Source organism: Diachasmimorpha longicaudata, chromosome 10, assembly GCF_034640455.1.
Source record: "Diachasmimorpha longicaudata isolate KC_UGA_2023 chromosome 10, iyDiaLong2, whole genome shotgun sequence".
In the NCBI taxonomy this organism is placed as follows: Eukaryota; Metazoa; Arthropoda; class Insecta; order Hymenoptera; family Braconidae; genus Diachasmimorpha; species Diachasmimorpha longicaudata.
The window spans coordinates 5,948,060-5,961,606 of NC_087234.1; the positions used below are offsets into that span (position 1 = coordinate 5,948,060).

Here is a 13,547-nt window from a genome sequence, read left to right on the forward strand (position 1 = left end):
CTTTTAGAAAAAAAAATTTTTTTCACTATGCCCTCACTATTCTTACTTGTCTACACACCAAACAGTACCCATTGGGTTTCTGCACCGCTCCTTGGGAGAGACGTCCCGCTGCGTAAAATTGTCTTTTGCCTCCGCTGACCACAACGCGAGAGTGGGACCGTGTAATTATTCGACCAGCCATAACTTATACCCGTGTCCCGTATGTCTACGTTTGAAATGAAGGGGAAGGGGGTCGGGGAGTATCGATATGGGGATGAACCCAGTGATTTGCCGAGGGTTTTTCGGTGTCGCTGTGCAATTTTTGATCATCCGGCTTTTGGTGATTATGATGACCTCGAGACGAGCTCCGGTAATTGATTGCGTCGGCTCGATTAATCCTGAGGATTGGGAGGGGAGGGAGGCTTGGGGGGTGATGCTTCGGAATTCAATTCATTGATCATTTCGTTATTTTTTCTGAAAGACATTGCTGGATCATTTCAGCTGCTGAAATCCGAGGTGACGCTCAATTATTAATGAATTAACTGATGAGCCACTAATGACAACTGAGGCAAATGGCAATTTTTTCAAATACTTTTTTGTTAAAGAAACTAAAACCTATCGAAACGATAATTGAGATTTAATTGGAGGTAAAAAATGGACAAAGTAGAGCCTCTTCAACATACAGAAACGCGAAAGTCACGTACAGAAGTCATATGATGTTATATCACTCCAAAAATTAAAGTTTTTAATTGCCCGTCAACTTCGACTAACTAAACCAATTTGATTAATTTTTTTTCCGTTGCTCTGACGTTGCCAAAGGCTTTTCCAAAATTCCCGAAGTAATTGCAAAAAAATCGACAGAAATTTCGATAGAAAAACGTCGGTCGGGTGAGCTCGTGGGCGCCCAAACAATAAATCCCTATCAAATATTCACACAGTCGTCCCGATGTTGCCAGGTCCGCAGGTTTTTAAGTAACAAAGATAATTACAGGTGGAGAATGAGCATAAGCCCCTAGGCCTACTAGATGAGACCATCAAGACACAGCGGGGACACCCTCGTTCCCTTCGCGACTCTTCGTTTTCAAAACCCAATGGGGATATTACTCATCTACATTTCATCTTTAGAAAAAAAAAATCAAAGAATCCACTCACCCCCTCGTTCTCCTGTATCGCCGCTTGATGGTATAACCTGAAACAAGCCATATCCCTTAGTTTCTGGTATAATATGCAAAGGTACAATATAAGAAAGAAGAACAGAAAACAGTTGCTACGACTTCTCATTCTTTCATTTTCTCTGCTCCTAATTCTTGTGCCGTCACGCGTTTTATGATACCCACAGACATAAACTTTGAATTCCAGGCCGTGAGATACAGCATTTGGTATATTATAGAGTTTACCCTCAGGACTAGCGTTAATTATCCGCATATACCTACGTTTAATTCAAACGATATCACCTATAATTCATTCGGTGAAACGCGATTCTAGGGGGTAAAATATTCATTTCAAAATGACTTTTCTAATATCAATGTTGACATTACGAGGCTGACGTGTGACAAGTCATCATCTCACGTCTTATTTGACGTATCAGCACAGAAAATAATTGGCAATACCAAGATGGGCGTTTTCAGCAAGTTCAATTCCCATAGAACATCCCCCAATAGACTCAAGATTTCTCCCGGTTAATGGGAAGAAAGTGGATTCGAAATGTTGGAGTGGATCATGTCCATTGCTCTAATGTATTTCAACCATCTCAAGCAAAATAATGATCGATTTAAATATTCGCGGCAGGTATCAACTGTTGACAAGTCCTCAATGGTAAAACACTTGAGAATACCCCATTCTCCCTCGACATTCTTGTCCTCCCTCACTCCCTGTCCAGCATCAAAGGGACAATTAATAACGCCGACTTGTAAAAATGACAGAAATCCCATTGTGAGGACAGACTCAATAGTCTCCCTGTTGGCATCATCTTAAAGTCGTCCGGCATTGTAAACTCCAAGAGGCACCGATGAAGTTATGCCACAACTATTGGTGAATCATTCCCCCAGAGGATACTGTCCAGCATTTAATTTTATCCCCACGCCGACAAAGAGACTTTACCCCAGTAAAGTGTCTCTCTCCACCCAAATATGATAATTCAATTATCGATTTCACTTTGCTGTGAATGAAAGCATCACCAGAAATAATTAAAATAGAAATACTCCATAATATTGAGCTTAGGGGTGGTAAATTGGATCCTCATTTCATCGTTGTGACCATTGTGTCTGGGGTTTTTGAGGTTAGGCATCCTTTTTGGCCATATTCTTCATCGTCTCCTAAGAAGAATATGAGAGTCCCATCTAATAATTGGCTCCGTTGAAAACCGTACTCCGCGACGAATCATTCTGGTCTCTAAAAAAAAAATTGTTGGATGCGTGGTACCCACAACATCTCACGGTCCCCTACCACCTCCACATGTCCATTGAGAAGACGACTCCGACCACGTGGGAAACACACGACCAGTGATATTTTTACGGTTTTGCCATTCACGTACGATACGTGTAACAGATTGTTTCTCAGAAATTTTTAAATGAACGATTATTTATGCACAAATGTATGTGTGAATTCACTTACTCCGGTTCAATGTGTTATTGGAGATGTTTTTTGTCTTTTCCCCCCCCCCCCCCCCCCAATGAGCATGGATAATCAGTCGTGGGTTTCGTAAGTGGTACATTTTTGTCTACGTGAACCTTATAAATCATTGTGGGAAAGATTTTCCATTACCGTTATGTCAAACTGTAGTTTATTCAAACAAATTGCCAGCTCGTGATCGTAATGCCGAGCCAATTTTATCATCGCGGCTGAATTGAAAGAAAAAAAATTCGATATCAGGATCAATACTTGATTGATCATCCTGTGATTCGATAGAAATTTACGCTCATGAGTGAAAAATAACGTCTAATGATTCACATCGTGTCTACAATATTTTTTTTTTATCGATTATCAGAGTGAGATAATCGGTAAGAAAGAATTTGACGAAAATAAATGATCGATCAAGCGATTAAACGTTCGTTGTCATGGTAAACCGTTTCGATGTTTAAACACCACAGGGTGTCTGCGTCACAATTGACCAGTAATGAGCCGACACCTCTCTTCACCTTTTCTTTTTTTTTCCTCCTTCAAACCCGCCCCCATTAGAATTTGCATCCTCATGACAACCCACCACCCTTTCAAAGTGCCCCTTACTCCTGAGGATTATGATGGGGTGAGTCGAGGAGAAATTGTCGAAAGCAATTAAATAATATGAATAATCCTTTACAATAGCACGAAATATCGAGAAGCAGATGAGCAATGGCGCCCAGCAGTGGAGGCGGTTCTCTTTTGAAAAAGAAAAAAATCATAAAGGCAACGGGAGGGGGGGGGGACGATTTTTTCTCCACCGAATTAACTCCAGTTTTCATTGGATTTTTCCCTCATCATCGGCATCACCTGTCACCAGTTATTGGAAACAAATCTTGAAGAGAAGATGGAGAATTTATTATGAAATAAAAAAAAGAGAATTGGAAGAAAATAAAAATGGTGGAAGGTCCCTTTGGCGCAGCACGACACTTTATTTCTGATATATCGGCGGTCGCAGCGTGCGGCGAATATATATCGGCAAGATTAATCGAGTCAAAAGCCCGGTTTGTTACAAAGCTGCGCCGCCCCGCCGGGACGCAAACCCATGCATTACTGGAAGGAGGGTTATACCATTTGGTTTTTCTCTCTTACCTTTTTTTATCTCGTGTTCTAACGTCGTCTTGTTGTCTCTCTGGATACACCCACGCCATCACCAGTGTCCACCCAGTGGTTGTATCCTGTAAAAAAAATTTTTTGGTTGGAAGAAAGCTATTGGACTTCTTGTTTCCACCACCGGGAAAATAAGGGATTGGGGGGGTAAGCCTCACTGGCTTCCTGAAGAGATCAATTCTAATCACAGGAAAGCGGATTTTTTTTCGCCATCATCATCACAACGTGTGGGAGAAGCTCCACACTGCATGATTGAAAATTAAGTAAATAGACAAAATCATGATTGGGGAGAATGATGACAAGTCATCAGCAAAAATCACAACACTATGGGCAGTATAAGAACAATTTCCAATTTTTTATTAGGTGAGACTCCTCCATAAACAGGTAAAACATAAAACAATCCATCGAAATCAATGAAGACTTGAGGGGACATTAGTAACTGTTGGACTGTAGGATTGATTGTTGATAGACAAGGTTAGATGTTGGAGTTCATCAGTGGAGATGAAATAGATTTGGTTGTGTTTCTTCTTACCTGAGGCATTGATCAGGTGTGAAAAATCACACCTACTTGATTTCTCAGATGTTTTTTTTTTTCACCAGTCGAGGCCCGATGATTCTTTTTATTGATGCTGTAATCTCGTAGTCCATGTGATGTATCGTGGTGAGCCTGTGGGGTGCTTCTAACTGATTCCCTGTGTCTGCGCAGAAGGCCGTAACACTGGGGGTCAATTGGTGGTTAGGTTCACTCGGTATTTAGAATTTTAATCATCGGCTCTGCGTGGGGGCAATTTTTGATTGTCTGTCTTCATCAATATTTGGACTCTTCTTTCTTTTTCTGGAGATACCTTCCATGGTGAGAATGTACCGGGGACTATTAATCACAAGTGAGTCTTTATTTTTGGCATTCATCAATATCTGGGTTTCGATTTTTTGAATCAACATGAAACAGACTCCCGCTTCTCTTCGTGTTTGTTTTCGTTTTCCATCTTTTTTTTTGTTATCTTCCGCGTCGCATAAACAACGAGTTTCGTCCATTTTTTCCGCGTAAACTTTTGTTGAATGTTTCATTACATAAAATGGCTCCCAAATTAATTTCTCAGGTTTATCTTCATTTGACGATTAATTGTCATCCAATTTTAGGTCACCTTCTCTGTCAATCTCAAACGTCTCCTGGTATTTCCCATGGTTCATCGGCTTTTAAGTGGTTTTCTTCGTTAAATGTTGTTTTGGGAGTATTTTTAAAAGAAAAATTCCGAAGAAAATATTTTTTCTCGTAACACCGGCTCCTCAGGCTTTGTCCACACACTGTTCACACTTATTCACGATGGATGAAGGTCAGTAAGGTATAACGCCTACACCAACCCGGTGACAAAAGAATATTCGGAAGGCTTTGACCACCTGTCGCTATTTTTCCTCCATAATTCAATTTTTAATTTTCGGGAAAATAATTATTCCCCGAAAGCTATGGAATCAAGGGGGAAAGGTTCAGCTAGGTAGGATACACAGGTTCTCCATGGATAACTTAATAAAGATTAATAGAAATAATATTTTGCCATTCGCGATAAAGAAATTATCACCGAGGCAATGAATTATCCCCGATGTGATTTAATTCAACAGGCACGTGTGTGGGGTATCACGTTTCCCATGGAATTTGCTTTCTCAGAAGCCGTAAATAAGTCCCCGATAGATGGAGTAGCGACACGGCTGTATTCATAATTAAATACATCTTGTTGTGTGGCATTTGATATGGTTAAGCTTCTTTCCATGATTATACCGTTAATTACGACTCACTTGGCATCTCAAAACTAGTCACGATTAATAGTATTATCAACCCGAATATTTTTATTCGCCATTCCTTCCTCGTCTGCGGGATCGTTAGCGCATGATCTATGAGTTATAGGCGACACTTTATATAAGATACTCGATTATTTGCGGCGATGATTCGTGCTCCAGTTCAAAGACATGGAAAACCCTCGAATAGGAGATTATTCTTGGGAAATTAATCCCCAAAGTCGTCTTTGATAATTAGCAATGTTCAGCTCATTCAAACGCTCCTTCAGAATCCACGAACTCTGTCAGGGTCAAGGACTCTAATCAATTTTATAACCTAAAAATACATAACAACACCAATTCTATTTTACTGTCGAGAAATTCCTCGTGTGTTGTATAACTGTATGCCGGGTATAAGTGCCATTTACCGACGTCCCTCAGTGGCTAATTAAGCCGGGTTAGATTTCTGGATACGATCAACAACTAAAATACTTCCAACATCTGAAGTTCCAAGCGTCGGTCATGTACAACCATCACAAGAAGGGTTACGGTGTATTCAGCCATAAAATCGTTGAGAACGACCATACCTCACTTCACTCCGTGTACTTTTACCTCCTCCCACTCCACTACTTTTAAGTATATTTGCACGCATATTTAACCCTTTATGCTTCTTGCTCATAATATTATTATTTTTTTTCAATATTTTTATGGGGGAAGAGGATTTTAATGTGATTTAGGAGCAGTCTAGGAGGTTATGGACACGTGTCTCGGCGTGTGCCATAACCAACAAATAGAAATATGGATTCACTTGAGATTTTATGTCGTTAAATGGAAATGGCTCTTCTGCAACTTCCGGTTAACGGATCTTCACATAAACATATGATAGAGTGTTTGCAGAGTCAGACAGAACTGAGGATTCTTGGTCGATAGGTGAACTTTTCAATTTCTCACAGGTTAATTTCAAAATAAGGTTTCTTTTAATGCATAGAAGAGGAGAAAGAGGAAGACGAAAAGTAGTCGCTGCCTGAGGGTCCTCCCATAAGGAGGAGTGACCTCGCTTCAGCTCTTGGGAATATGAGTGGCAGAAACCAAAAACTTCTTCGGGGTTATGAGGAACTGAAGACTGAGATATGCCAGGGGGTAGACTGATGGGTAAAATATTAAGGGCGCCACCGGGATCGACGAGGAAGCTCAAATCGCCACCTTTCTTGCAAAATCACTCGACCTTCCCCCTGGATGTAAAAAACAACACTTCACCTGATGCTGGAATGCCGAAAGTTGGGGGAGCTATAGCCGCCAGTGTAAACTTCTCAGGAAAATGATGCGGAAAAAAACGAGATGGTGAATGGTAGTTGTTAGGAGATGATTCTCTTGTCTTAACGATTCTCCCGTGTTGTCGGCAGTGAGACGGGGAGGAGGTGAGTGCGGAGATCTTTGAGGTTCCATGAAAGATTTTTTACACTTTGGCCCCACAGAAGCGAAGTAAGGATTCGGTTCATGGAAACATCTTGGTGTTTAACGACAATTGGATGGGGACCAATCAGGTGATGATGCTGGGTATGATCTGATTGTTTCCCGGCTTGGGTCGTGATTGAGAGGGCGGTGAGGTTAATTGTATTGTGGGTGAGGAGTTACGGTTGTTAGTGGTGATGAGGATAATGGATTAAGTCATCAACTTTTTGGGGATTCAGACCTGCCAGCCTGGTTCCGGAGGGGCATCGGAGGTGACGTTTGGGGGTTGGTGACCACCGACCTTTCTACTGATTTTATGATGGCTAAGTGACCCTAGGATTAGGTATTGCAGATATCCAAGAAGACCTGGATCAGTCACCCAAACGAATCCCCCTCGACTGAAGACAATCCGATCAATCGGATGATGTCACGATACTGATCAATTCCCGATGATATTTGGAAATCACCTGATCAATTTAAGAATCATCCTCTTATGACACTAGTAATAATGATCGCAGGGCCTTCGAAGAAGGAGCCAAACAGAAATCGCAGTTCGCTTGTCGCCAGACAGGAATCACAGCACCTGAAACGGGGTGATTAAGCCATCTTCTTAATGCATCCTTAGGAGCCCCTTTTCTTCATCCCCCATCACATTTACGGAATCCCATATGCAAATTTAAATTGAAGATGGAATCGTCCACCCCTCTCATCACCAACATAGCCATCATTCCCGGCCAACACGAAGCCAACTCCAATTAGGGCTGTCGTCAGCCTGGAATACGGAAACCGAGGGAGTCATATCTTCACCTGGGTTCAAAGACTCCATTGGCCTATTGGTCGCACGCCGTCTATACGTCCATCATATCATCTCTCACAAGTTAGCAACCCCAGTGTTCGTTTATAACAAAAGAAAAAGGTAATGGAAAAAAAAAAAGTTATATGAAAAATTACCAACATATAACACCGCATGTGCATCCCTAAATGCCGATGTGTACAGGCACTTCTTCGTTGTATGAAGATTTCCCTGCGCATGCGCCTTGGGTATATTTATGTATCCGTAGGAGTCGCGTCAGTCGAGGGCCCCGGTGCTGGGTAATGGGGGGTCAGAGGTCATACCGCCAACGCTAGGCTTGAAGGGAGACAGAATAAGAGAGATAGCAGGGCGAGGGGGAGGGGGGGGGGATGGAATATATACGTTATCCACTGGATACCGAACGAGGATGAAGTACTGGGTGGTGGTAAGAGGGCCCACAACAGCACCAAGAGAAGGGGGAGGGAGGGGGAGGGGGTCCTAGTGGAGTAAGGGTGGGGTTTTGTGGTGCTATACACCTTTGGATACCGTGGGAACGCACGTGGATCCACGCGCCCAACTAACCCCTTCCTACCATCCTCCCTCGATACTCAACCCCATTCTCCCGCGTTTCAGGGCCCACCTACATCCCCTCCCCCTATCTGCGACTTATCCAGCTTGCGTTAACCACTTGCAGCGCCATCCCCGACTCATATTTGGGCATCAATCCTCCGTTCTGGTACTACCATCACTTTATGGCGAACATTCCAACCCTTCATTACTCTCCCCTCCCCCCGACCTCTTTGCAAAGCATTTCGCCGTCTGGTGGTCTTCATTGGAGTCAAAAGGACCGCTCTGCACATGAGTTGATGGATATATCAGCAAAAGGGTGAAATAAAAAATGGGAAATATTTCCCTTCGAGTCAATTTCCTCTACATAAACTCAAATTAGATTTAAATAATTATAATGGGGATGCGACAGGGCACCAGGTTTGTTTGTATTGCATGGGACACTTAGTTATGATTTAAAATGTGATAAATATAAATACGTCAGAAGGGTGGAGGCGTTGTAGAACATATTTTATTGGCACCAAACATGTCCATGTTTTTCCATGAAGTCGTTACTTGTTTTTACTAGCTACCTCCTTCCACAATTTTACACAATACACGTGTGTTAAACGTGTATTGGGTTGTTTAATGGGGGAGGAGAGGAGGGGGAGGTTAAGGCGAGCGATGAAATATGGCGCACGAACCGGGGACGTCTTAACGCGCATGCCTATCTGCTCTGTTCTGTGCGAGTCGAAAAAATGTGACGAGGGGGGAAGACGAGAGAGATCCCCCGCGGCTGGTGAGCGCGTGCCTCCAGGGCAGTACGGGGGATTTTAGAGGTTATGGAGGGGGACCGAGCGAAGGAGTCACGAAGGGGATTCACACGATGGGGGATCCAGTGAGGAGGAATTTTCGCTGATGCTGGACGAGGATTCTTCATTTTTTAATGGCTTTTTAGGTTATGCTGGAAGGGAGAGGGGTACTGAGAAAGCCCTGAGGGATAGGGGGAGGATGAGAGAGGTGCGAAATTGGTATTAAGGGGACGTGTAACAGATGGTTGTTGAGGTTATGTTGTGATAGAAACTGACGAGGGATTTTTGAATTATTTCGTCAAAGATCTTGGGGAGGGAATGGCTTATAATTTTTTTATTAATTTATCCAGGTATTCAACGCAATTGCAATATTGTGAAATTACTTCGGAGGTAAAGACGTGATGCAAGAGCATGTCCGACCAATTTATAATAATCGCGATGATGAAATTGCGTTGAGGGCCGGATCGAGTGATAGATATGGATTTAATAACCGAAACCTTGTTCGGGGGAATGTTGAAAATGAAAATTATAAATTTTGCTTTTCAAAGAATGAATGTGCGAGTTGCATGCCAATTATAAAGTTAACGAAAGCACGACTTCACCAAGATTTATAAAGACCCATATCCCACTGTATTTGAGGCGTGATTTATTAAATATTGGTTGTAAATTATGGAAATAATGATTGTATCAGTGATTTATCACTCGGCCCTCAATTGAGACATCATTGAATAATGAAAAGAATGGAATTTCATTTTCAGGTATTGACAATTACTCATGCAGAGAGGAATTTAAAATGAAAGGGTTGGGTTCGCTCGACGAAATTTCACGGACTCGTCAGGTTATTGAAATTTATTTCGTAATGACTTCTGGATGTGGCGATAATCTTTATTTATATCCCTGGAAGGAGACGACCGGGGTTTAGGGCGGCTAATTTCATAGGCTAATGCACCGGCCCCAAAGGGATGAGCTACCGCAATCATGAGCTTCATTTACCATTCGATCGATGTTAGGCTCAATTGTAAAAATAAAATCTAACTGTTAATTGCAGTTAAGAGACCAAAAAAATTAACACGTTTGGCGGACTAAGATCGTGAGAAAAAAAATTTTTCCCAATTATCCTCTCAAAACGATTTCCTAAACAAAATAACAGCCCCCACGAGTCACCCGACAATTGATTATCGAAGCCCGAAACAATAATGACGCAGTTAACCCGCCTATAAATGACTAACTAACTGACAATCACTGTCACGGCATAAAGTGAGTTATGAGCCGTTAATTCTACGAGTAGCGTATATATCAACTAAACTATTGGTGCATTTACAATGTCGAAAAATTGTGCAAATTGACCTCCTGGAATAAAATCGAAGGAGTAATTACCGAATACTACCAATCACGAGCTTTAAATTTTTCCTTTGAAAAATAAGCGATTGCTATTTTCTCGAGATAATATTTAAGACCCAAAATTCATCAGGCCCCTTCCTCCCAACAACTTCCATAATTTCGAGCCTCGTTAAGACATCAAAAAACCCCCGCGAACAGTGAATGCATCAAGTGATAATTCTCGAAAATTCCTGGAGCGAAAAAAATATCACGTCGAACTTTACCCCAGGGCAATGGTCATTGTAATCCCCCCACAATTACTTCGTTACGCGACGGCAGGTAGTATAAACGTTTTCGGCTAAAGATATTTCTACCGCGCAAAAGACGTTCGGGTGTTTTTAGCCGTGAGGCTTACACCACTCAAAAAACATAACTGAAAGAGAGAAAAACCCGAGCACCCGTCACGCCTACCCAAACCCTTTGGTTCGCACGGGGCTAACCTGGTGAAACTATCTCACTCGAGACAGTAAGCCACAGAGAAACACAGGAATCCCCGGGGCTTTTCGGTATTTCGCTACTACCACCCCCTGGGGAAACATTAAAAAAAAAAAATTACTAAACGTTTTGGCTCGAATTAGGGCGCCAGTTCCCACGGAATTCCCTTCCGCACGAGTCAAAACGAGTACCCCGGGTCTCCTACAGATGACAGCACCTGGCGGATCCGGGTGGACTACCGCCTGACGAAGAGGGGATTTTAAAATCGAGGAGCTCAACCGTAAACAGAGCGACACCCGTGAATGCGAAACTAAGTGGTAACGGTTCACCCCAGTCGGTAATGAAGATTTTCTACTTCGCAATAATTTTTTTATCGTCTGAAACCAAATATCAATTCATCGATACGAATAATTTGGAGGGGGCCCTAGGACCCTGATGATAATTTTCCGCAAATTTTCAACGCGAAATTATCGCCAGGAGAACCTTACGGTTGGAGGCAACAAAGCGGCGATTTATCTGGTGATCTAGTTTTTTTTTTGGGGGGACCGAGAGTGATCTGGGCCCGAATTTAAACCACACTACTAAATAATAGTAGGGAAGATATCCTTTACTACTCTCCTAGAAATGTGTCTACAATGTAAAACAAAATGAAGAGTGAGAGTGAACGTGTATGGGTCTGTTTGGGTCCAGAGAGTCGTGAGACGTTTACCTAATTGCCGGTCACAAAAAACCGCGCACCGCCCTAACCACAGGGCCCCGAGGTAGCCCGATGGGTATTATGAGTTGTTCTCTCTCTCTCTTCATATTTATCTCCTCGGTTCTGCAACCATTGGGTGATGTCTGCGTGAATTTTTACCTCTGTATCGTTTTATGATATGCGGGAAATTGACACGTTGAATTGATAAAAAAACTAATGTAATGGTAGGTGTGAGGGCCTCATGCCCTTTTGCTCGAGTGTTTGCGTATGGTCATAAAGAATGTTTACCAACAGAGATATTATGAAAGAGGCCGCAAGAGAAAAAATGCAAACATAGGCCTGTAGATATTTTAGTGGGAAAGATAAGATTTTTGGGCCTTAAGGTCTAAGAAAAAGTATAAACGTGAAATTCGAGATTTGACGCCTTCTTTTATTTCTACTCTTCCGTCGCTAGAGCAATTATTTACATTGTACTCAATTTGAAAAGAGATAAAGCACAGAATTATGACTTCAATAATTGAGTCGTTCGTCGATGTTAATATTTTTTAAAATATTGTTCAAGTCGAAAAACCCTTAACTGCATAAGTTTATTCGCTATACTGTGGCGCCGTGAGTCCCAAAAAGAAGAGTACATGACAATACATCACTCGTATCCCGAGCAACTCCTGGAATTCGGTCGGTAATACATCTCTCTCTCTCTCTCTGGTGGGACCCATGGGTCCCGGAGGTCGCGAGCCGCCCGGTGACCCTTTAGATAAGACCCACGCCCTAATAAGTAGTTACACACACATGGCGCTCCGGTGATCTGGGATATCCCCTCGAGTCCTCCCCCTGAAAAACAGCCGGGGCCTTTTAGAACAATCTGAATCCACGACGGGGCCCTCACCCTGTTGCGCACCAACTCTGTGGTTAACATTTTAGAACTCAGTGCCGATGTTTAAACGATGGGCTGTGAGGGGGGGATGCCCACGGGAAATTCCAGAGGGGCCTTACGCTCCCACACCCCCGAGCGAAATAAAATCGCCGGAGGGCCCAAAATCGTCGAAATTTAATTTCGTAACCCTCTCCGGCCCCTTTTTTCTGTACCTCTGGGTCTCTCACTCTCTCTTGCTTCAGCAATGTCTCCTGGGATAAATTGTTGGGGCCTTAAGGAACGTTCCGCGTAATGGTGAGAGAGCTTCCTTTTCTGACCTCTGAAATATCACCCCGCACTGCCATTATCACCATCTACCCCCCATCACTCTTCTTTCCCTGTTCCTCTCACTCGTGAGTCGTATGAGAATTTCGGGCCCAAAGTAATTGAAGTTGAAAAATATTTCACCTATAGAATGAAGAGAACAATTTTTTGCAAATGCTCTTAATAAGTCGTCATTAATCCATGTTTCACAGTTGTCACTCTCAAATGGGCCTTGAGGCTCCCGATGAAAAATACCAGGAGAAAAAAAAATTTCTTCGCGGTCCGAAGATCAAATTATTTCGTGCCAAAACAAATCATTAAATGTTTTTCAACCGCAATAAAATGCCATCAAAACGCCTGGCCATTTCTTTGGAAATATTTTTTTCTGAAAAGATAATGAAGAATGATGACCAATGATGCAGGTCAAAATGCACCCGGGATGACACGAGAAGTTTGAGGATGAAAAATGACGGATCATTGTTTTCCTTTTTTCTCTCGTTATGGAAGAAATAAGTTTTTTTTTTCCCACTCATTTTCATACCTGACCACTTGTCCATTGTGTCTCTTGACCACACAGCTGATTCCAAAGAGCGATTATAGGAGGAAGGGGAGGAAAGATGAAGACCATCAGCGAATACAGGGAACCACAGGAGGTCACTACCCATGATCATTGTAATTAAAGCACCCCCTCTCACTTACTTTCAGCCCTGAGGTTTGAATACCTGACTCAATGATTGG

The 13,547-nt window shown here is 42.5% G+C and overlaps 1 protein-coding gene across 3 annotated transcripts in view; it reads right to left on the reverse strand.

The window, feature by feature from the left end:
• LOC135166623 (insulin receptor substrate 1-like) overlaps positions 1-13,547 on the reverse strand; it is a 54,477-nt gene that overhangs the window by 13,581 nt on the left and 27,349 nt on the right. For all 3 annotated transcript variants that reach the window (XM_064129068.1, XM_064129069.1, XM_064129070.1), the window contains one exon: positions 1,132-1,168. In XM_064129068.1, coding sequence (XP_063985138.1) covers positions 1,132-1,168 — 37 coding nt within the window. The remainder of the gene's footprint in view (positions 1-1,131; positions 1,169-13,547) is intronic.